The 23,030-nt window shown below is 37.5% G+C and overlaps 1 protein-coding gene across 2 annotated transcripts in view; it reads left to right on the top strand.

Annotated features, from left to right (window-relative positions):
- Positions 1–1,031: 1,031 nt before the first annotated feature.
- The window catches only part of LOC114288471 (uncharacterized), a 35,557-nt gene continuing 13,558 nt past the window's right edge, over positions 1,032–23,030 (top strand). Inside the window, exons 1-4 of one of the 2 annotated variants that reach the window (XM_082883887.1) lie at positions 1,032–1,328; positions 15,166–15,184; positions 17,895–17,929; positions 21,513–21,547. In XM_082883887.1, coding sequence (XP_082740013.1) covers positions 1,146–1,328; positions 15,166–15,184; positions 17,895–17,929; positions 21,513–21,547 — 272 coding nt within the window. In that variant the 5' untranslated portion in view covers positions 1,032–1,145. Of the gene's footprint in view, positions 1,329–15,165; positions 15,185–17,894; positions 17,930–21,512; positions 21,707–23,030 lie in introns of those variants that run through there. The other variant, XM_082883886.1, reaches the window with a different exon arrangement.

The following is a 23,030-nucleotide window of genomic DNA, read 5'->3' as shown; positions in this document are numbered from 1 at the left end:
GGTAGTTATTTTATTTTATTATATGGTTTTGTAGTTTGTTATTTATAGTTCATTGAATCTTTTTGTGTGGCCCTTTGAGACTTTGTTATTTGGGAAAATTATTTTTTTTAAAAAAAATATCTAGGGTTTGACCGTTATAATAAAGTAAATCTTGAATTTTTAATTTTTGTCAAATTAAATCTTTAATTTTTTACCCTTAATTGTTTATTTGTTTTTAATTTAAATTATTTTTCTATTTTCATTCAACAAAATGGACTAAAAAAATGATATTTTAGTCATTTAACTCAATGAAAAAGAGTATTTTAAACATTTTATATAAATTTACCTTGAGTTTAATATTAAAATATTATCTTTTTCCGGTTTTAATCAACAAAAATAGATAAATAATTTATATTGAATACAAATCAAAATATTGAAATTTAAATTAACAAAATTAAAAATTAAAATTTATTTTATTATAAAACTCTAATCTTGAAATGTTTTTGTAACTGTCCCTGTTATTTTTTTTTTCTTTTCTTGTTCGATATGTTATTTATTTTTATTTTAATATAATGTAACTGCAGTAAAAAAAATTTCCTTCGCAGATTCACGTTACAAACCTCTAGCCACTTAAAGCTCCTACCTACATCTTCCAATCAAGAGGCCAAGATAGATCCTCTTGCTGGGACTTAATTGCTTTCACCAAAGTGAGAGACTCCCCCATCAATATGAATGCATCCAATTTCCAAATCCTATAGGCCAAATCTCTGTACTTGTTGAGTTTTCAAATATATATATTTTTTAAAAATTATTCTCTTCACCTCTTATCGGCTTTAGTTAACTTTTTTCATATTTAGTCAAATTATTTTACTTTTTAAATGTACTTAATCTGGATATATATATATATATATATATTTAAAAAAAATAATCTAGATGTATTTAAAAATAAAAATCTTTATGAAAATTTTCAATCTATATAACAATGGAAGGGTGAGTTTGAAAATGTCTTTGAATTTAATGGTTTAGATCTATCTAATTTAAAAAGCAATGGCTCAGATTTATTCCTAAAAATATATCTCTCACAAACTATCTTTAATGGTTTAGATTTGTCCAATTTAAAAACAATAGCTGAGATTGAAAAGAGTTTTAATGGTCTAGATTTATCAATGACTAAAATTCAATGGTTCAGATTTGTTTACCAGTCTACTCTCACCAACCCACTGCACTTACCTCTCTTTACATCATTTCTTCACATCATGTGTATCATCTGTATCAATGAACAAAGCTCTGAGAAAGTTTTGAAGAAGGAAGAAAGCTCAATCGAAACCTCTCCTCTCCACAATCACCAGGTAAGCTCATCCCGTCTCTTCTTTACACCATGGCCATGTTTGTTTAGGTGGACATGAGCTTAGGATTGGACTAATAGTCCAATAAAATTATTAATCCGATATTTGGTTAAACAATTGAAGTACGGACTAACAATCCATCTGGATATGGTATCCCACATATGATGGACTATTCAATCCCACAGAAAGGGGTGGGATATAAATTGAAAATACTAAACCAAAGTCTAGACTATTAGTCCTCCTTATAATCCTAACTCAATCCAAACATAAGATATGATACATAATCCAAAGGATTCGTAGTCCTAAGACTATTAGTCATGGAAATGCTAATCTAATCTAATTCAGTCCGCCCAAACAAACATGGCACATATGTATCATCTGTATCATCTGTGTCTCTTCAAACATTCGGAGGGTTTGTTTTTGAAGCAAAAACGTATTTATCAAACATTTGTTTTTTCAAAAACAATTCTGAAGCATTTATTTTTTTCAGTGAAGCAAAAAAATTCTGAAGCATTTGGAGGGTTTGATTTGTAAGTGGCAACACAGGAACAGATTGAATTAGAATCTTCAGTGAAAGGCCTTTATACATACATAGACCTAAACCATTTTGAAGATAATTTTTTAATAATGCATTGCGAGGAATAGATGGGTTCTGGTTCTAACTGCAGTAATTGAAGGTCCATTATCATTGCATTAATTGTTAAAAGAAGCTAATCCTCAATAGAATACAAAACACAATTACAAATTCTCAACAGGAGTAGTAGTTGTTGATGTACTGATTTCACAACTACTCTTACATATGGACTTTAAACAAAATAAAACCCATTAAAGGTTTTAGCAAAACAAAGTGAATCATTGCAACAACCTAGCCCTGAACTAAGAAACAACATAACCCAACAGAATACAGAACACAAATGCAAATTCTAATAAGAAGTAGTAGTTGTTGTTGTACTGATTTCAAGCAAAAATTCTGAAGCAAAATTTATCTCTAAAGCAAAAATTCTAAAGCAAAACATTTGTTTATGGGTCAAGATGATGTTGAATATTGGCTACAGATTCTGGAGGTCACCCCATGTGAAAGGGGTGATCCTCATGTCAACAATGGAAGGCAACCAACCAAGGCAACCAACCAAGTCAAGCTTGGTGGCCACCAACCATGTCAAAAGTCAAGAATGAAGGCTCTCCCACCTACTCCTTTGTGTATAAATAGAGACGGGAGGGAGAGGATATAGAGCATTAGATTTGGAGCTGAGAGGTGTGAGTTGAGAGCAAAGAGAGAGAGAATTACAGCGAGTGTGTAATTCTTACCATTTTGTTCAATATAGTGAATCCGCTGCCCGTGGACGTAGGCGACTTGCCGAACCACGTTAAAACTTGTGTGTTATTGTTTGTTTGAGTTCCCTGGTGTGCCCCCGATCCTCAACAATTGGTATCAGAGCTCGGGTTGCGAAAAATTGAATTTTTCCCGAAAGTGCCCAGATTTCGAAGTGCTCAAAATCCACTTTTGACCATACCAGGAGGAAGAACTCCCCGAGAGGAGTCCAGAACAGCAAAAACAGAGCCAAGAAGCCTTCACACGCGCCTACAGATTCTGGAGGTCACCCCATGTGAAAGGGGTGATCCTCATATCAACAATGGAAGGCAACCAACCAAGGCAACCAACCAAGTCAAGCTTGGTGGCCACCAACCATGTCAAAAGTCAAGAATGAAGGCTCTCCCACCTACTCCTTTGTGTATAAATAAAGACGGGAGGGAGAGGATATAGAGCATTAGATTTGGAGCTGAGAGGTGTGAGTTGAGAGCAAAGAGAGAGAGAATTACAGCGAGTGTGTAATTCTTACCATTTTGTTCAATATAGTGAATCCGCTGCCCGTGGACGTAGGCGACTTGCCAAACCACGTTAAAACTTGTGTGTTATTGTTTGTTTGAGTTCCCTGGTGTGCCCCCGATCCTCAACAATTGGTATCAGAGCTCGGGTTGCGAAAAATCGAATTTTTTCCGAAAGTGCCCAGATTTCGAAGTGCTCAAAATCCACTTTTGACCATACCAGGAGGAAGAACTCCCCGAGAGGAGTCCAGAACAGCAAAAACAGAGCCAAGAAGCCTTCACACGCGCCTACAGATTCTGCAGGTCACCCCATGTGAAAGGGGTGATCCTCATGTCAACAATGGAAGGCAACCAACCAAGGCAACCAACCAAGTCAAGCTTGGTGGCCACCAACCATGTCAAAAGTCAAGAATGAAGGCTCTCCCACCTACTCCTTTGTGTATAAATAGAGACGGGAGGGAGAGGATATAGAGCATTAGATTTGGAGCTGAGAGGTGTGAGTTGAGAGCAAAGAGAGAGAGAATTACAGCGAGTGTGTAATTCTTACCATTTTGTTCAATATAGTGAATCCGCTGCCCGTGGACGTAGGCGACTTGCCGAACCACGTTAAAACTTGTGTGTTATTGTTTGTTTGAGTTCCCTGGTGTGCCCCCGATCCTCAACAATTGGTATCAGAGCTCGGGTTGCGAAAAATCGAATTTTTCCCGAAAGTGCCCAGATTTCGAAGTGCTCAAAATCCACTTTTGACCATACCAGGAGGAAGAACTCCCCGAGAGGAGTCCAGAACAGCAAAAACAGAGCCAAGAAGCCTTCACACGCGCCTACAGATTCTGCAGGTCACCCCATGTGAAAGGGGTGATCCTCATGTCAACAATGGAAGGCAACCAACCAAGGCAACCAACCAAGTCAAGCTTGGTGGCCACCAACCATGTCAAAAGTCAAGAATGAAGGCTCTCCCACCTACTCCTTTGTGTATAAATAGAGACGGGAGGGAGAGGATATAGAGCATTAGATTTGGAGCTGAGAGGTGTGAGTTGAGAGCAAAGAGAGAGAGAATTACAGCGAGTGTGTAATTCTTACCATTTTGTTCAATATAGTGAATCCGCTGCCCGTGGACGTAGGCGACTTGCCGAACCACGTTAAAACTTGTGTGTTATTGTTTGTTTGAGTTCCCTAGTGTGCCCCCGATCCTCAACAATTGGTATCAGAGCTCGGGTTGCGAAAAATCGAATTTTTCCCGAAAGTGCCCAGATTTCGAAGTGCTCAAAATCCACTTTTGACCATACCAGGAGGAAGAACTCCCCGAGAGGAGTCCAGAACAGCAAAAACAGAGCCAAGAAGCTTTCACACGCGCCTACAGATTCTAGTGGTCACCCCATGTGGAAGGGGTGATCCTCATGTCAACAATGGAAGGCAACCAACCAAGGCAACCAACCAAGTCAAGCTTGGTGGCCACCAACCATGTCAAAAGTCAAGAATGAAGGCTCTCCCACCTACTCCTTTGTGTATAAATAAAGACGGGAGGGAGAGGATATAGAGCATTAGATTTGGAGCTGAGAGGTGTGAGTTGAGAGCAAAGAGAGAGAGAATTACAGCGAGTGTGTAATTCTTACCATTTTGTTCAATATAGTGAATCCGCTGCCCGTGGACGTAGGCGACTTGCCAAACCACGTTAAAACTTGTGTGTTATTGTTTGTTTGAGTTCCCTAGTGTGCCCCCGATCCTCAACAATTGGTATCAGAGCTCGGGTTGCGAAAAATCGAATTTTTCCCGAAAGTGCCCAGATTTCGAAGTGCTCAAAATCCACTTTTGACCATACCAGGAGGAAGAACTCCCCGAGAGGAGTCAAGAACAGCAAAAACAGAGCTAAGAAGCCTTCACACGCGCCTACAGATTCTGGAGGTCACCCCATGTGAAAGGGGTGATCCTCATGTCAACAACGGAAGGCAACCAACCAAGTCAAGCTTGGTGGCCACCAACCATGTCAAAAGTCAAGAATGAAGGCTCTCCCACCTACTCCTTTGTGTATAAATAGAGACGGGAGGGAGAGGATATAGAGCATTAGATTTGGAGCTGAGAGGTGTGAGTTGAGAGCAAAGAGAGAGAGAATTACAGCGAGTGTGTAATTCTTACCATTTTGTTCAATATAGTGAATCCGCTGCCCGTGGACGTAGACGACTTGCCGAACCACGTTAAAACTTGTGTGTTATTGTTTGTTTGAGTTCCCTGGTGTGCCCCCGATCCTCAACAATTGGTATCAGAGCTCGGGTTGCGAAAAATCGAATTTTTCCCGAAAGTGCCCAGATTTCGAAGTGCTCAAAATCCACTTTTGACCATACCAGGAGGAAGAACTCCCCGAGAGGAGTCCAGAACAGCAAAAACAGAGCCAAGAAGCCTTCACATGCGCCTACAGATTCTAGAGGTCACCCCATGTGAAAGGGGTGATCCTCATGTCAACAATGGAAGGCAACCAACCAAGTCAAGCTTGGTGGCCACCAACCATGTCAAAAGTCAAGAATGAAGGCTCTCCCACCTACTCCTTTGTGTATAAATAGAGACGGGAGGGAGAGGATATAGAGCATTAGATTTGGAGCTGAGAGGTGTGAGTTGAGAGCAATGAGAGAGAGAATTACAGCGAGTGTGTAATTCTTACCATTTTGTTCAATATAGAGAATTCGTTGCCCGTGGACGTAGGCGACTTGCCGAACCACGTTAAAACTTGTGTGTTATTGTTTGTTTGAGTTCCCTGGTGTGCCCCCGATCCTCAACAATTGGTATCAGAGCTCGGGTTGCGAAAAATCGAATTTTTCCCGAAAGTGCCCAGATTTCGAAGTGCTCAAAATCCACTTTTGACCATACCAGGAGGAAGAACTCCCCGAGAGGAGTCCAGAACAGCAAAAACAGAGCCAAGAAGCCTTCACACGCGGCTACAGATTCTGGAGGTCACCCCATGTGAAAGGGGTGATCCTCGTGTCAACAATGGAAGGCAACCAACCAAGTCAAGCATGGTGGCCACCAACCATGTCAAAAGTCAAGAATGAAGGCTCTCCCACCTACTCCTTTGTGTATAAATAGAGACGGGAGGGAGAGGATATAGAGCATTAGATTTGGAGCTGAGAGGTGTGAGTTGAGAGCAAAGAGAGAGAGAATTACAGCGAGTGTGTAATTCTTACCATTTTGTTCAATATAGTGAATCCGCTGCCCGTGGACGTAGGTGACTTGCCAAACCACGTTAAAACTTGTGTGTTATTGTTTGTTTGAGTTCCCTGGTGTGCCCCCGATCCTCAACAATTGGTATCAGAGCTCGGGTTGCGAAAAATCGAATTTTTCCCGAAAGTGCCCAGATTTCGAAGTGCTCAAAATCCACTTTTGACCATACCAGGAGGAAGAACTCCCCGAGAGGAGTCCAGAACAGCAAAAACAGAGCCAAGAAGCCTTCACACGCGCCTACAGATTCTGGAGGTCACCCCATGTGAAAGGGGTGATCCTCATGTCAACAATGGAAGGCAACCAACCAAGGCAACCAACCAAGTCAAGCTTGGTGGCCACCAACCATGTCAAAAGTCAAGAATGAAGGCTCTCCCACCTACTCCTTTGTGTATAAATAGAGACGGGAGGGAGAGGATATAGAGCATTAGATTTGGAGCTGAGAGGTGTGAGTTGAGAGCAAAGAGAGAGAGAATTACAGCGAGTGTGTAATTCTTACCATTTTGTTCAATATAGTGAATCCGCTGCCCGTGGACGTAGGCGACTTGCCGAACCACGTTAAAACTTGTGTGTTATTGTTTGTTTGAGTTCCCTAGTGTGCCCCCGATCCTCAACAATTGGTATCAGAGCTCGGGTTGCGAAAAATCGAATTTTTCCCGAAAGTGCCCAGATTTCGAAGTGCTCAAAATCCACTTTTGACCATACCAGGAGGAAGAACTCCCCGAGAGGAGTCCAGAACAGCAAAAACAGAGCCAAGAAGCCTTCACACGCGCCTACAGATTTTGGAGGTCACCCCATGTGAAAGGGGTGATCCTCATGTCAACAATGGAAGGCAACCAACCAAGGCAACCAACCAAGTCAAGCTTGGTGGCCACCAACCATGTCAAAAGTCAAGAATGAAGGCTCTCCCACCTACTCCTTTGTGTGTAAATAGAGACGGGAGGGAGAAGATATGGAGCATTAGATTTGGAGCTGAGAGGTGTGAGTTGAGAGCAAAGAGAGAGAGAATTACAGCGAGTGTGTAATTCTTACCATTTTGTTCAATATAGTGAATTCGCTGCCCGTGGACGTAGGCGACTTGCCGAACCACGTTAAAACTTGTGTGTTATTGTTTGTTTGAGTTCCCTGGTGTGCCCCCGATCCTCAACAATTGGTATCAGAGCTCGGGTTGCGAAAAATCGAATTTTTCCCGAAAGTGCCCAGATTTCGAAGTGCTCAAAATCCACTTTTGACCATACCAGGAGGAAGAACTCCCCGAGAGGAGTCCAGAACAGCAAAAACAGAGCCAAGAAGCCTTCACACGCGCCCTTACGCGCTCTCTGCACAAAGCGCGTCAGCCCCAGTCGCAGCACGCGCCACCACGCGCCGTTCAGTAACCGGCGCGTGATATCCAATCTCACCCACGCGCCACACGCGCGTCTCTCAGGAAGAAGACGAGCCACGTGGCGCCACGTCATCCGCCACGTCATCGCCACGCGTCCGACAGTTAGGCCACGTGTCAGACACGTGTCGGCCACGTGTCAGTCCAGTCAGCCTGAGCCGTTCACACAGCCGCGTTGACCAGCCGTCAAGCCGTTGACCGCGCCGCCGATCCTCCGTTGACCGCGCCGTCTGCGCCGTTGACCGAGCCGTTGACCAGCCGTTGATGGGAGAAATTATCCGGTGTATCTCAGCGCACCAGATTCTGCAGATCTGACCCGTCCAAAGTGTTTTTTGCCAGATCGGAGCTATTCGGAGTTCGTTTTTGACGATCCAATAGTGCTTCCCAACTATTTGGAGTATTCCGGACACATCTGTACGGTCAGTTTTTTGATTTGAAGTTTCTAAAAAATGGCAGACTCTAGATCAACCGAGTCCGTAAGTAATCCAGCCAGTACAAGCACTTCTAGGCATTGGACCCCGGTGTCCCATGCCAAGTTCGAGGTAGAGAAGTTCGATGGAAGCAGCAACTTCGGCATGTGGAGATGCGAAGTTAAGGATATGCTTGTCCAAATGAACCTGCACTTCACTCTGGGAGACAAACCAGATGACCTGGACGAGATAGAATGGGAGAGGGTGAATCTCCTGGCTTGCAGTTCCATCCGACTTTGCCTTGCAAAAGAGGAGAAGTATGCCTTTACAGAATATGATATTGCGAAGAAGCTTTGGAAGGCGCTGGAAGATAAGTTCATGACAAAGAGCATTGAGAACCGGCTCTACTTGAGGAAGAGGTTGTTTCGTTTCGACTACATTAAAGGTATTTCGATGAACGAACACCTAAATAATTTCAACAAAATTATTACGGATTTGAAGAATTTGGATGATGACGTTGGTGATGAAGACAAAGCACTGTTATTGTTAAATTCCTTGCCTGACTCGTATGATCATCTCACTACTACTTTACTGTACGGTAAAGAGAAGATCAAGTATATTGATGTTGCAAACGCCTTGGTGAACAATGAGTTCAGAAGGAAAGATAAGTCTGCAAATAGGGACTCAACATCCGAGGCATTAACAGTCAGAGGCAGAACAAATAACAGAAGAAATACAAGGCGAGGAAAGTCTCGCTCAAAATCCAGGGGGAAACTTTCAGACAAAAGACGTCTTGCAAAAGACGAGTGTGCAGCTTGTCGCGAGAAGGGACATTGGGCAAAAGATTGTCCAAATAAAGACAAGACAGAAGAGAAGGTGAATATTGCACGAGATGGAGATAATGATGAAGGAGGAGCCTTCACAGTTTCATCATATGGCCAGTCGGATGAATGGATAATAGATTCCGGATGTTCATTCCATATGTGTCCTAACAAGCAGTGGTTCTCGAGCTTACGAGAGTTCGATGGAGGAGTTGTGCTGATGGGCAACGACCAAGCTTGCCAGACAAAGGGGATTGGAACAATTAAACTGAAGAGCCATGATGGAACAATCAGAATTCTTGAAGATGTACGGTATGTACCAGATCTAACCAAGAATCTCATCTCAGTGGGAGTTTTAGACTCCAAAGGTTACAGAGTAACCATGGAAGGTGGAGTCCTTAAAGTTGTTCGAGGAGCATTGGTTGCAATGAAGGGTACTCGACAGGGAAATTTATATTTCCTAGATGGCTCTACAGTCACAGGGAGAGTGGCTGTCTCCACCAGTTCCAGCTCAGAAGATGATGCATCAGACACTTCCAAACTTTGGCACATGCGCCTAGGGCATGTCGGTGAGAAGGCTTTACAAGGGTTGGTAAAGCAAGGCCTGTTGAAAGGCGCCAAGACAGGGAAGCTTGAGTTCTGCAAGCATTGTGTATTGGGCAAGCAAACAAAAATCAAGTTTGGTACTGCAATTCACCGTACCAAAGGGATTCTAAACTACGTCCACACCGACGTATGGGGTCCTTCCAAGACTGCTTCGTTGGGAGGTAAACACTACTTTGTGTCGTTCATTGATGATTTCTCTAGAAGAGTTTGGATTTATACAATGAAACACAAAGATGAAGTCTTAGACATCTTTCTTACGTGGAAGAAGATGATTGAGACCCAGACAGGCAGACGGATCAAGAAGCTCAGATCTGACAATGGTGGAGAATATACATCAGATCCCTTCTTTGAGGTTTGCCAGAATGCAGGGATAGTGAGACATTTCACAGTTCCTGGAACACCGCAGCAGAATGGAGTTGCAGAACGCATGAACCGCACTTTGGTGGAGAAAGTCCGGTGTATGCTGTCACAGTCTGGATTGAGCAAGGCATTTTGGGGCGAGGCATTGAACTATGCTCGTCATCTTGTCAACAGACTACCTACTGCAGCATTAGATGGCAAGACTCCCATGGAGGTATGGTCAGGAGTCCCAGTTACTGATTATGATCAGTTACGTATCTTTGGATGTCCAGCATATTTTCATGTTACAGAATCTAAGTTGGATCCAAGAGCCAAGAAAGCCATCTTCTTGGGCTTCGGTGACGGTGTCAAGGGATACAGACTGTGGTGCCCTGAATCAAAGAAAGTTCTCATCAGAAGAGACGTTACCTTTGATGAGTCTGCAATGCTGAAGCAATCAGATCCTCAACAGAATGAGGAAGCATTGAAGAAGTCAGTGCAGGTGGAGTTTAAGACTCCAGCAAAGACTAGTCAACCAATCAACCATCCTGAAGAAGTCTCAGAGGATAGCTCTGAAGAGAGTTCAGATGAAAATGAAGATCCAGAGGCTCCGCAACAATCAGAACCCATTGCAATCAGGAAAGGAAAAAGGGTTACTAAGAAACCCAGTTGGATGACCGATATGGTAGCCTATGCACTTCCAATCATTGAAGACAATATTCCTTACACTTTCAAAGAAGCTGTGCATAATGCAGAAAGTGTCAAATGGAAGGAGGCTATGGATGAAGAGATCGGGTCACTTCACAAGAACCAGACTTGGGAGTTGGTGTAACTTCCAAAAGGCAAGAAAGCAATTGGGTGTAAGTGGGTTTACACCAAGAAGGAAGGCATTCCAGGCAGAGACAACATCAGATTCAAAGCTAGATTGGTAGCTAAAGGCTATGCTCAGAAGGAAGGAATAGACTACAATGAGGTATTCTCACCTGTTGTGAAACACACGTCTATTCGCATCTTGTTAGCTTTGGTTGCACAGTTTGATCTCGAGCTCGCCCAACTCGACGTCAAAACTGCCTTCTTACATGGAGATCTTGAAGAGGAGATATACATGTCCCAGCCAGATGGTTTCAAAATTGCTGGAAAAGAGAATTGGGCCTGTAAGCTGAACAAATCGCTGTACGGATTGAAGCAATCCCCGAGACAGTGGTACAAGCGATTTGATCGGTTCATGATGAAGACAGAATACACAAGAAGTCAATTTGATCATTGTGTATATTTCCGTAAGCTTCCCGACGGTTTCTTCATCTATTTGCTCTTATATGTAGATGATATGCTGATTGCATCTACGAGCAAGGTGGCGATTGACAAACTCAAGGCACAGTTAGCAAGGGAGTTTGAAATGAAGGATTTGGGAGAAGCAAAGAAAGTTCTTGGCATGGAGATCAAGAGAGACAGGAAGAAGGGCACGGTTTGTCTGACACAAACCCAGTATCTGAAAAAGGTGTTAGACAGATTTGGCATCAATGGGAAAACCAAAGCTGTAAGTACACCATTGGCCCCTCATTTCAGGCTTAGTGCTTCGTTGTCTCCACGCACAGAAGAAGAACGGAAGCATATGGCACAGGTTCCATATGCAAATGCAGTTGGTGCATTAATGTATGCTATGGTTTGTACACGGCCTGACATCTCGCATGCTGTGAGTATGGTAAGCAGGTATATGCATGATCCAGGAAAAAATCACTGGCAGGCAGTGAAATGGATCCTAAGGTACATACATGGCACGGTCAATCTGGGATTGAAGTTCGAGAGAGATAACCGACTCGGGCAGAATTTGGAAGGATATGTGGACTCAGATTATGCTGGTGACTTAGACAAACGCCGGTCAACAACAGGGTATTTATTTACGCTTGCTAAAGGGCCGGTAAGTTGGAGGTCAACGCTTCAGTCAACGGTGGCTTTGTCTACTACAGAGGCAGAGTACATGGCAGTAACGGAAGCCTTTAAGGAAGCCATTTGGCTACATGGGTTGATTGAAGACTTGGGAATTGTTCAGAAGCACGTTGAGGTGTTTTGTGACAGTCAGAGTGCCATTTGTTTGGCAAAGAACCAGGTTCATCATGCCCGCACCAAGCACATTGATGTCCGTTTCCATTTCATCCGAGAAATAGTGAATGAAGGGGATATTCTGCTTCAAAAGATTGGTACTGCAGATAATCCGGCCGATATGCTCACAAAGGTAGTTTCTGGGATCAAGTTCCAACATTGTTTGGACTTGGTCAACATCTCTCGGAACTAAGCACCTTCGGGTGCATGGCAGTGTTGATCGATCACTATGTTGGATAAAAGAATCCTCGCCAAGGTGGAGATTTGTTGAATATTGGCTACAGATTCTGGAGGTCACCCCATGTGAAAGGGGTGATCCTCATGTCAACAATGGAAGGCAACCAACCAAGGCAACCAACCAAGTCAAGCTTGGTGGCCACCAACCATGTCAAAAGTCAAGAATGAAGGCTCTCCCACCTACTCCTTTGTGTATAAATAGAGACGGGAGGGAGAGGATATAGAGCATTAGATTTGGAGCTGAGAGGTGTGAGTTGAGAGCAAAGAGAGAGAGAATTACAGCGAGTGTGTAATTCTTACCATTTTGTTCAATATAGTGAATCCGCTGCCCGTGGACGTAGGCGACTTGCCGAACCACGTTAAAACTTGTGTGTTATTGTTTGTTTGAGTTCCCTGGTGTGCCCCCGATCCTCAACAGATGATTTGTTTGTTTTAGATTTGTTTGTGTTTCTTCACTTACTCTGCCTCTCTTTCCCATGTTAAGAGATGGATTCATCTCTTTCTTTTATTGAACCCTTCATTGATTTCATTGAAATGCGTCTATGTATTTTATTCTGTCATGAACAATAGTAAGATTGTTAGATTGGGTACTGAATTGTGTTAGGTTTCTTTTATTGAACCCTTCACTTACTCTGCCTCTCTTTCCCATGTTAGGTTTTTTTAAGATTGTTTAATCTCTTTGATTTGTGTTTTGTACTAAGATTATGAGACAAAAAAATTTAACAATTCTATAAGTTTGATCAATAGCGTGTTGGCCACAAAAGTATTTAACAATTCTATAAGTTTAACAATTACGTTTAACAATTTAGATTATGATTTATGTTTTGTATAAGTTTGATCAAGTTTGATTAAATTGATCACAAAAACAATTCTATAGAAAAACAATATCACAAAAATAAAGCTAAATTTGATCAAACAATATCACAAAAACAAACAATATCATTATCAGGTGGGTTGGATATGGGTTTTCTATTCTGATTGCTATTTTTTAGTCTCTTTGGAAGTTTCGGAATGAATGTATTTTTAACGGAGCATGTGTAGAGTGGGTAAAGGTGTTGGATTTTATCAAGGTCAAGCTTTGTTTGTGATTGAGGGATGGAGATTGTTTGGAGTTTATTTCAATATCTGACTTTGTTATTAATTTTTAAGAAATCTTGAGGGGCTCTGTTCTATAGATGGGGTTGGTGATTTTGGCTTTATTTTTGGATCTTTGGGGTGTTCTCAACTTGATCAAACAATATCACAAAATCAAACCCAAAAAAGAAAAAGAAAAATTGATCAAACAAGCTAAATTTTATAAGTTTGATTCATCAAGTGGGACCCTATTTGCACCGTGTTTTGTTTGTAGCAAAAAGATCTGGTGCCAACAAAAGGGGTTTGCACCCTGTTTTATTTTGTTGCATAATCAAAAGCCCATTTTATTTTGCACCCTATTTTTGGTGATAAAAATTCTTATAATCTTTAATAGCAAAAACAAAAATGTTAAACATTTTAAAATTTTTATCAAATGTTAAACAAAATAGATTGGGTTTCAACAAATGTTAAAATTTTGTATTGTGTTTTTTTTCTTTAATAATCAATTGGGTTTCAACACCCACTTCTCTCTCTCTCTATCAAATGGGGGTTAAAGAAAAATGGATTTCAAATTAAGAATCATTTTTATTTCATCTTAGTTAAATGGGTTGTGACTCTCTACAATTATCAATGGTCATAATTATGAATAGTCATATTTTTACTCACCAAATATGGGTTGAAAAAATAACGGTTTGTCAGAATTTTTAAAATTTTATCAAATGTCTCAAAATACAAAATAAAATTCTATATTGTGTTTTTTTTTCTTTAATAATCAATTGGGTTTCAACACCCACTTCTCTCTCTCTCTATCAAATGGAGGTTAAGGAAAAATGGATTTCATGTTAAGAATCATTTTTATTTCATCTTATGGGTTGAGACTATCTTTATTTCAACACCCACTTCTGAAGCAAAAATCGCATTGAACCCTACCAATGACAATTATATTCGGACCACACTGAAATTGAAACATTATAGGATGTCTTTCTATTTTTGTAAATATTGAAATGGGTTAAAAATGTGGTGGATTTTGATTTTGTTGCATTATAGGGCTGTTTGCACCATGTTTTATTTTGTTGCATAATCCAAACCCATTTTATTTTGCACCCTGTTTTTAGTGATAATAATTCCTATAATCTATTAAACGCTGCTGTTGAGGATGAGCTTTAATAGCAAAAACAAAAATGTTGAACATTTTACAATTTTTATCAAATGTCTCAAAATACAAAATGAAATTCTGCATTGTGTTTTTTTGTTTAATAATCAATTGGGTTTCAACACCTACTTCTCTCTCTCTCTCTATCAAATGGGGGTTAAGGAAAAATGGATTTCAAATTAAGAATCATTTTTATTTCATCTTAGTTAAATGGGTTGAGACTTTATTTAATTATCAATAGTCATATTTTTACTCACCAAATATGGGTTGACAAAATGACAGTTTGTTAGAATTTTAAAAATTTTATCAATTGTCTCAAATGTCTCAAAATACATAATGAAATTCTGTATTGCGTTTTTTTCTTTAATAATCAATTGGGTTTCAACACCCACTTCTCTCTCTCTCTCTCTCTCTCTCTCTCTCTCTCTCTCTCTCTCTCTCTCTCTCAAATGGGGGTTAAGAAAAAATGGATTTCATGTTAAGAATTATTTTTATTTCATCTTAGTTAAATGGGTTGAGACTCTTTAATTATCAATGGTCATAATTATCAATAGTCATATTTTTACTCACCAAATATGGGTTGACAAAATGACGGTTTGTCAGAATTTTTTATTGTTGTAATTTTGTTTTTGTTCTTTTTCTAGTTTTTGTTTGATTTATGATTGTGTTTTGTTCTTACTTGCAGATTGTTTCTCGACGCTCTGGTTAGTACTTCTCTCTCTCTCTCTCTCTCTCTCTCTCTCTCTCTTTTAAGTTTGGCAGTTGATTGTTGAGAGAAAGAGGAAAATGAAGTTTGAATCTTATGCATTGGTGTTTGGTATGTGAGTAAAAGGAAGGAAAAGGAAATTGAAAATTTTAACTTTCTTCACCATTTCATTGCTTATAAAACATATAATTAAAAATAAATAAACTACTGTGTAGTACTCATGAAAAGTATGGAAAAATTGGTTAATGAAAGATATTTTTTTATTAAATAAGCTACTGTGTAGTACTTATGGGAGTAAATAAGCTACTGTGTAGCATAATTTTTATGAGTATTGAAAAAGGTATTTGTAATTACATAGATAAGACAAAAGATATTTGTAATTATCCAGTTATAGTGTGGTGAAACTTTTTATCAATTTTTATTGTAGTTTTTTACTTTTTTTTTCACATTTTAAAATGCAAAATTAGTAATTAAATTTCTATATTGAAGGTTTGCTAAAATTTTATTCATAAGTAGTATAATTTATATTTTTTTATAATTTACTTTTTTTTTTTTTGTTTTTTTGTTTTTGGTGTGGTATACATTAGTTGTTAGCACAAAAAGTGGGTAATGCAATCCATAAGAATTTAACTGTTGTTAATGCAAAATTACTATATAGAATTAACTGCAAAATCATGTATTGCAATAGTTCTACATTTTGGCCAATAGAGAAAAATGATGAAGATTTCTATGATAGTATTCAAATTTTCTTTTATCCTTTTTAATGTATATTGAAGACATAAAAAAAATTATAATTTGCCTTCAATCTTGTAGTAGTTCAATTTCTCCATCTGTGATATTCATGCACATACGAACTTCTTAAAGTAGGTTGTGAACTAATTTCTCCATCTGTAAGGTTGTTCATTCTGTGTCAATTAATTTTTCTTTATGGCAATTACTAAATCTCATTCTGCTTTCCTACAATTATATTTCATGTCAACAATCATTTTTATTTCATCTTAATCAAATGGGTTGAGGTTTTCATTAATCATCAATGGTCATATTCTTACTAATCAAACATAAAAATAGATTCGTATACATTTTTAGTGTTGAGGAGTGCTCTTACTAATTGTGTGTATGTTTTTTTTTTTTTTTTTTTTTTTTTTTTTTTTTAAATCTGTTTGTCTCCTATTTCTTTAGTTTTGATTCTCAAGCAGATACTTAGGTTGGGAGGTCTTTCCCTTGCAATTCTTTATTAGTTCTCTACTTCCTTTCTTGAATTGTAGTGGGTTAATTAATGAACTCTCTCAGATTTCTTTAATGCTTTGGAATTTTCATGTTTGGTCTTGAAATTTCCAATAATTATATTAAACATTAAGCTTTTAATGTTTGGTTTAAAAAAAATCTAATATAGTGTGTGTAGTTATGTATCTTGGTATATAGCTGTTCAATTTCTAGAGAATACTTATGTGTCTTTTTTTTATTATTTAAATAATAGGAATGTATGATGAATTATGTTAATACTTACTTTTTTTATTTTAATAATGATATACAAGCTCATTTTTCATACCCACTTTATTTTTTTGGGGGATTCTCTCTCTCTCTCTCTCTCTCTCTCTCTTTGTCTTAGTTTGGTTGTTGATTGTTGAGAGAGAGAGAGAGAGAGGAAAAGGAAGTTTGAATCTTATGCATTGTTGTTTGGTATCTAAGAAAAGGAAGGAAAAGGAAATAGAAAGTTTTAACTTTCTTCACTGTTTCACTGCTAATAAAACATATAATTAAAAATAAATAAATAAATAAATATAACTTTTGAATGGACAATATGGAAAAATGGGTGAAGGAAATATATTTGTGATTAAATAAGCTACTGTGTCGTGTAACTCATTGGAGTAAAATAAGCTACTGTGTAGTATAATTTTTATGAGAGTATTGAAAAAGGCATTTGTAATTGTATAGATAAGGCAAAAGATATTTGTACTTATCCAGTTACAGTGTGGTGAGACTTTTTATAAATTTTTATTGTAGCCTTTTACTCTTCATTGTTTTTTTCACATTTTAAAATGCAAAATTAGTAATTAAATTTCTATATTGAAGTTTTGTTAAAATTTTATTTTGACTTAGTTGTATAATTTATATTTTTATATAATTTATTTATTTACTTTTTTTTGGTGGTATATATTAGTTGTTAGTACGAAAAGTGGGCAATACAATCCATAAGAATTTAACTGTTGTCAATGCAAAATTACTATATAGAATCAACCACAAAATCATTTATTGCGATAGTTCTACATTTTGGCCAATAGAGAAAAATGATGAAGATTTCTATGACAATATTTAATTTTTCTTCTATCATTTTTAATGTATATTAAATACATTAAAAAATTATAATTTATCTTCTATCCTGTAGTAGTTCAATTTCCCCATCTGTGATATTCATGCAAAGATGAACTTCTTAAAATAGGTTCTTAACTAAAATATGTTATGAGGTTGTTAATTCTGTGTTGATTAATTTTTCTTTATGGCAATTATTAAACCTCATTCTGCCTTCTTCCAATTATATTTCATGTCAGCAATTATTTTTATTTCATCTTAATCAAATGGGTTAAGGTTCTCATTAATCATCAATGGTCATATTCTTATTCGTCAAACATGAAAATAGATTCGTGTACACTTTTAGTGTTGAGGAGTGCTCTTACTAATTATGTTTTTTTTTTATCCTTCTGTCTCAGATTTCTTTAATTTTGCTTCTCAAGCAGATACTCAGGTTAGGAAGTCTCTCCCTTGCAATTCTTTATTAGTTCCTCGTTTTCTTTTTCGAATTGCAGTGGGTTAATGAATGTTTTGGATTAATGAATGAACTCTCTCAGGTTTCTTTAATACTCTAGAATTTTCATGTCTGGTCTTAGATTAAACATTAAGCTATTAATGTTTGGTTTAGAAAGAAGTCTAATATAGTGTGTACTAGGGTATGCCCGTGCCTGAAGGCAGGATGAAAATAATGTTTGGTTTAGAAAGAAGTCTAATATAGTGTGTATAGTTATGTATCATGGAATATAACTGTTAAATTTCTAGAGAATACTTATGTTTTTTTTTTTTTTTAATAGTTGGAATGTATGATGAATTATGTGAATGCTTATGTCTTTTTTTTTTTTAATAATGATATACAAGTTCATTTTTTATACCCACTTTATAGACCCAGTGATGTGTCAAGAAGATGATTGGTTGATTCTTGTCATATCACTCGGCCTGAATAACTACTCTTTATTTATTAAAGTAGGTCTAACTTTTGGTTGATTCTTGATTCATTAAAGTAGGTCTAACTTTTTTGCCTGAATAACTATTATTTATTTTTTTTTTACAAAGATTTTGTTACAGTTTAATTTTGTAATATGATAGGTCTTTTTTTTTTTCCTTTTTTTTTTCCCATCTCTCTTAGGTTGTATTTGGATTTAGGATTTGAAGGGAATTTGTTGATTGAAAGGAAAATGAAACCTTAAAAACTTAACCCTTTTTATTTGATAACCCTTTGTTTTTTTGCTTTTAGTGAACTGTTTTTAATTTGATTTTTTTAATTGAACTGCTATTTTAAAATGTTTACGCTTCTCTCTCTCTAAAAATTTAGCTTTTTAAATATTAATTTTGGAATTTTTTTTTTAAAAAAAGACTTTTTAAAGTAGGAAATTCTGTGTCAATTAATTGTTTTTTATGGCAATTATTAAACCTCATTTTGCCTTCTTACAGTTATATTTCGTGTCAACAATCATTTTTATTTCATCTTAATCAAATGGGTTGAGCTTTTCATTAATCATTGATGGTTATATTCTTATTCGTCAAGTATGAAAATATATTCGTGTAGCAACCCTCACCTTACTCTTGTCATACTTGCATACATTCATGCATGATCTTGTCTTGTTATGTTGTTTTGAAGGTTTTTTCTTGCCTTGTTTTGTTTAAGATGTTGCTTGCTTAATTTTGTTCCTTGCTTGGTGTGTAGCCGAGGTCATCTTGAGCTTAGTTTACCTCTGAACCTTTGTACTTAGAACTGTTTTGGAACCTCGGTCGACCCTCATCTTCACCTCGGGCATGTTTGCCGAGATGTTTTGCACTTAGTGAACCATGTTCGTGGGTAGGTATGGCCTAGGCTGAGGTGTGGCACACCCAGGCCGAGGTGTGGCACAGCTTAGTCAAGTATCGTCCTCCCTAGCCGATGTCTTTGTTACCCTGTTGCCGAAGCTTTGACTTGAGCCGATGTCATTACTTGCCGATGTGTCTTACCCCAGTTTGCTGCGTACGCTTTGTCATAGACTTGTCTTATCAATCAATCACCTTTTGAGTTGAACCAACCTGATAGCGCCACGTGTCTAAGCTGATTGTTAAGACAGCCGGCAGACCTAGAAACAAATCATTTTGTCTCAAACCTTTGTCTTTAGAGAGAGAAGCTCTAGAAGAGGGAGAAGGAGTTTTAGAGGGAGAGAGTAGATCTTCCAAGCTTGATCTTCGAGGTTTGAACCGTTGGGTTCGAGTTTTGAGGTTAGAATCTTGATCTACTTTGATTGTTGTTATTGATCATCTAGCTGTATTGCATGATCGAATCTGTTTTGCATGTCATGCATCGATTTGAAGTTGGTTTCGGAAGAGAAAGATAGTATTCATGTGTTTTTGAAGAAAAGTCTCGTTTTGATCCGAAAGTTTGAAACAAGAACCATGTTTTGTGTTTGTCCTTGCATGACTTTCTTGTATGGGTACCCAGGTCTATGTTTTGAACTCATGGCATGAAATCTCAGATTTTTGTAACAAGTTATGATCTTGCATTCATCTTTCTCATGATCATGTTCATCATGTTCTTCATGTTCTTCAAAGGGAAACCCAAGTTTTCCCGACTTTGCTTTTGAATGTGGCCATCGGGACCACACCTCGGCAAGAAGGTGTGGGACCTCGGCAAAGACCTGGTTGGTACCCAGTATGTTTTCATGAGACGGGAGCAGTGTTTAAACTCCCAGAATGTTTTGCTTTGCTATTGACTTGGACCTGGTGAGAATGCCGAGGTCATTTGCCTGCATATAAAGCTTGTTTTGAGAATGAGATTGCCATGTGATTGTAGGTCCTTGATCTTTGCTTTGAGCCTACACCCGAGGAAATCTATGTGAGTGGTATTTTTAATAAAGCTATGTTATACTGCTTTGATAAATCTTGCTTTGCTTTGTTTTGACGAAAGTATTTGTTAAGCATGAATGAATAGCTCTGTTTTGATGTATCAAGTATAAGCCTTGTTTTGATGTCATTCCTGAAAAGTCCCTTGTACTGGAGGACTCTAAACTTTCGCAGCACTAAGTATAAAAGGATACGGTCCTTTCTTGGAAAGACTACTGTGTTAAAGCGGGCTACGGGCCTAAGTAACACAAGTTCCATCATGTTAAAGCGGGCTACGGGCCTAAGTAACACAAGTTCCATCGTGTTAAAAAGAGCTACCGGCTTAAGTAACACAAGTCCCTTGTGCTAGAGGACTATAAACTTTCGTAGTACCTTCGACTAATCGATTACGGATCGTGCAGTCTTTGTTTTGCCACTGACGGTTTACTGCGTGGATTTATTTGTTCGGAAAGCTTGATTTGTGTTTTGTCGACGTCAGTAAGCATCCCTTGAGACTTGTAAGACTTTGATAGATGAATACGGTTCATCCCTTGTTTTGATAAAGTTTGATGTGTTTTGCTCTGAAAGAATCTCAGTTAATATTCGTATGGTTTTTGGCATGTTTCGTTTTGAAAGACTTCGGCTATATTCATGCAAAACCTTTATTATTTGTACCATTCACTGAGTATCCAAGCTCACCCTCTCTATATATACGTAGGTGATGAGCAGGACGTCGGCGACGCCTAGATTGTGTTTTTGAAAGCTTGTTTTGGATCCATGATTATGTCGGCTTTGTTTTGTATTCACGTCGGCGATGTCATTTATTTTATGTCGGCGAATCTTGAAAATCATGCTTCTTGGCTTGTATTCACTGTATTTTGTATATGTCGGCTCGAGAAGCCTTTTGATCAAGATGTAATACGTATTTTGCCTTATTATATTCAAGTTGTAAAGATGTATGCCATGTCATTGGATTTATGCACTGCTCTTATGGACCACTTGTATTTTGATTTATTGCTTCCGCATTTGTGAGCCCCCTATATCTATACTCGGATTGTGTTAAACTTTTGAAAGTTGGCCTTCGGTAATTACGGATTACTGGCCATCACGGCACCAAGCTACTAGGGGCGGTTTGGGGTCGTGACAATTCGTGTACATTTTTAGTGTTGAGGAGTGCTCTTACTAATTGCGTTTTTCTTTTTATCCTTCTGTCTCAGATTCCTTTAATTTTGCTTCTCAAGAAGATACTCAGGTTAGGAAGTCTCTCCCTTGCAATTCTTTATTAGTTCCTTGCTTTCTTTTTCGAATTGCAGTGGGTTAATGAATGTTCTGGATTAATGAATGAACTCTCTTAGATTTCTTTAATGCCCTGGAATTTTCATGTTTGGTCTTTGAATTTTCAGTAATTAGATTACACATTAAGCTTTTAATGTTTAGTTTAGAAAGAAGTCTAGTATAGTGTGTATAGTTATGTATCTTGGTATATAGTTGTTCAATTTCTAGAGAATACTTTTTTTTTTTTGGAATGTATGATGAATTATGTGAATACTTATGTCTTTTTTTTTTTTTTTTAAATAATGATATACAAGTTCATTTTTTATACCCATTTTATAAACCCAGTGATATGTTAAGAAGATGACTGGTTGATGTTTAATTATCAACCAGTCATCTTCTTAACATATCACTGGACCTATAAAATAAGTCTAACTTTTGGGCCTGAATAACTATTCTTTTTTTTTTTCAAAAAAAAATTTTTACAAAGATTTTGTTACAGTTTAATTTTGTAATATGATAGGTCTTTTTTCTTTTTTTCTTCCATCTCTCTTTGGCTGTATTTGGATTTAGGATTTGAAGGGAATTTGTTGATTGAAATGAAAAGGGAACATTAAAAAGTTAACCCTTTTTATTTGATAACCCTTATGTTTTTGGCTTTTAGTGAATTGTTTTTAATTTGGTTTTTTATTGAACTGCTATTTTAAAATGTTTAGGCTTTTCTCTCTTTAAAAAGAGTCCAGTTTATTTAGCTTTTTCAATTTCATTTTTGGAATTTTTCAAACAAAAAAAAGACTTTTTAGATGTTTATCAGAACTTTTGAAAAAACTTAAACTTATTTTAAAAATTTGTTTTAATAATTTTTTAATAATTTTTATGAGAGTATTACTCCTTGGAGTAAATAAGCTACTGTGTAGTATACTTTTTAAAAAAAGGCATTTGCAATTATACAGATAATACAAAAGGTATTTGTAATTTTCCAATTACAGTGTGGTGAGCCCTTTTATAAATTTTTATTGTTGTTTTTTACTTATTTTGTTTTCCCATTTTAAAATGCAAATTTAGTAATTAAATTTTTGTAATTAAGTTTTGCTAAAATTTTATTCATTAGTATAGTATAATTTATATTTTTTATAATTTATTTAGTTGTTAGTAGGAAAAAGGGCAATACAATCCATAAGAATTAACCTTTGTCAGTGCAAAGTTACTATATAAAATCAACCACAAAATCATGTACTGCAATAGTTCTACATTTTGGCCAATAGAGAAAAATTATGAAGATTTCTATGAGAGTATTTAATTTTTCTTCTATCCTTTTTAATGTATATTGAAGACATAAAAAAATTATAATTTTTCTTCTATCCGGTAGTAGGTCAATTTCTCCATCTGTGATATTCATGCACAAACGACCTTCTTAAACTAGGCTGTTAATTTTTCTTTATGGCAATTGTACGGGGAGCAAA

Source organism: Camellia sinensis, chromosome 8 (assembly GCF_055761805.1).
Source record: "Camellia sinensis isolate YWXY chromosome 8, ASM5576180v1, whole genome shotgun sequence".
In the NCBI taxonomy this organism is placed as follows: Eukaryota; Viridiplantae; Streptophyta; class Magnoliopsida; order Ericales; family Theaceae; genus Camellia; species Camellia sinensis.
Note: the sequence above shows the minus strand (reverse complement) of the source record. Positions and strands in the feature narration are given on the sequence as shown.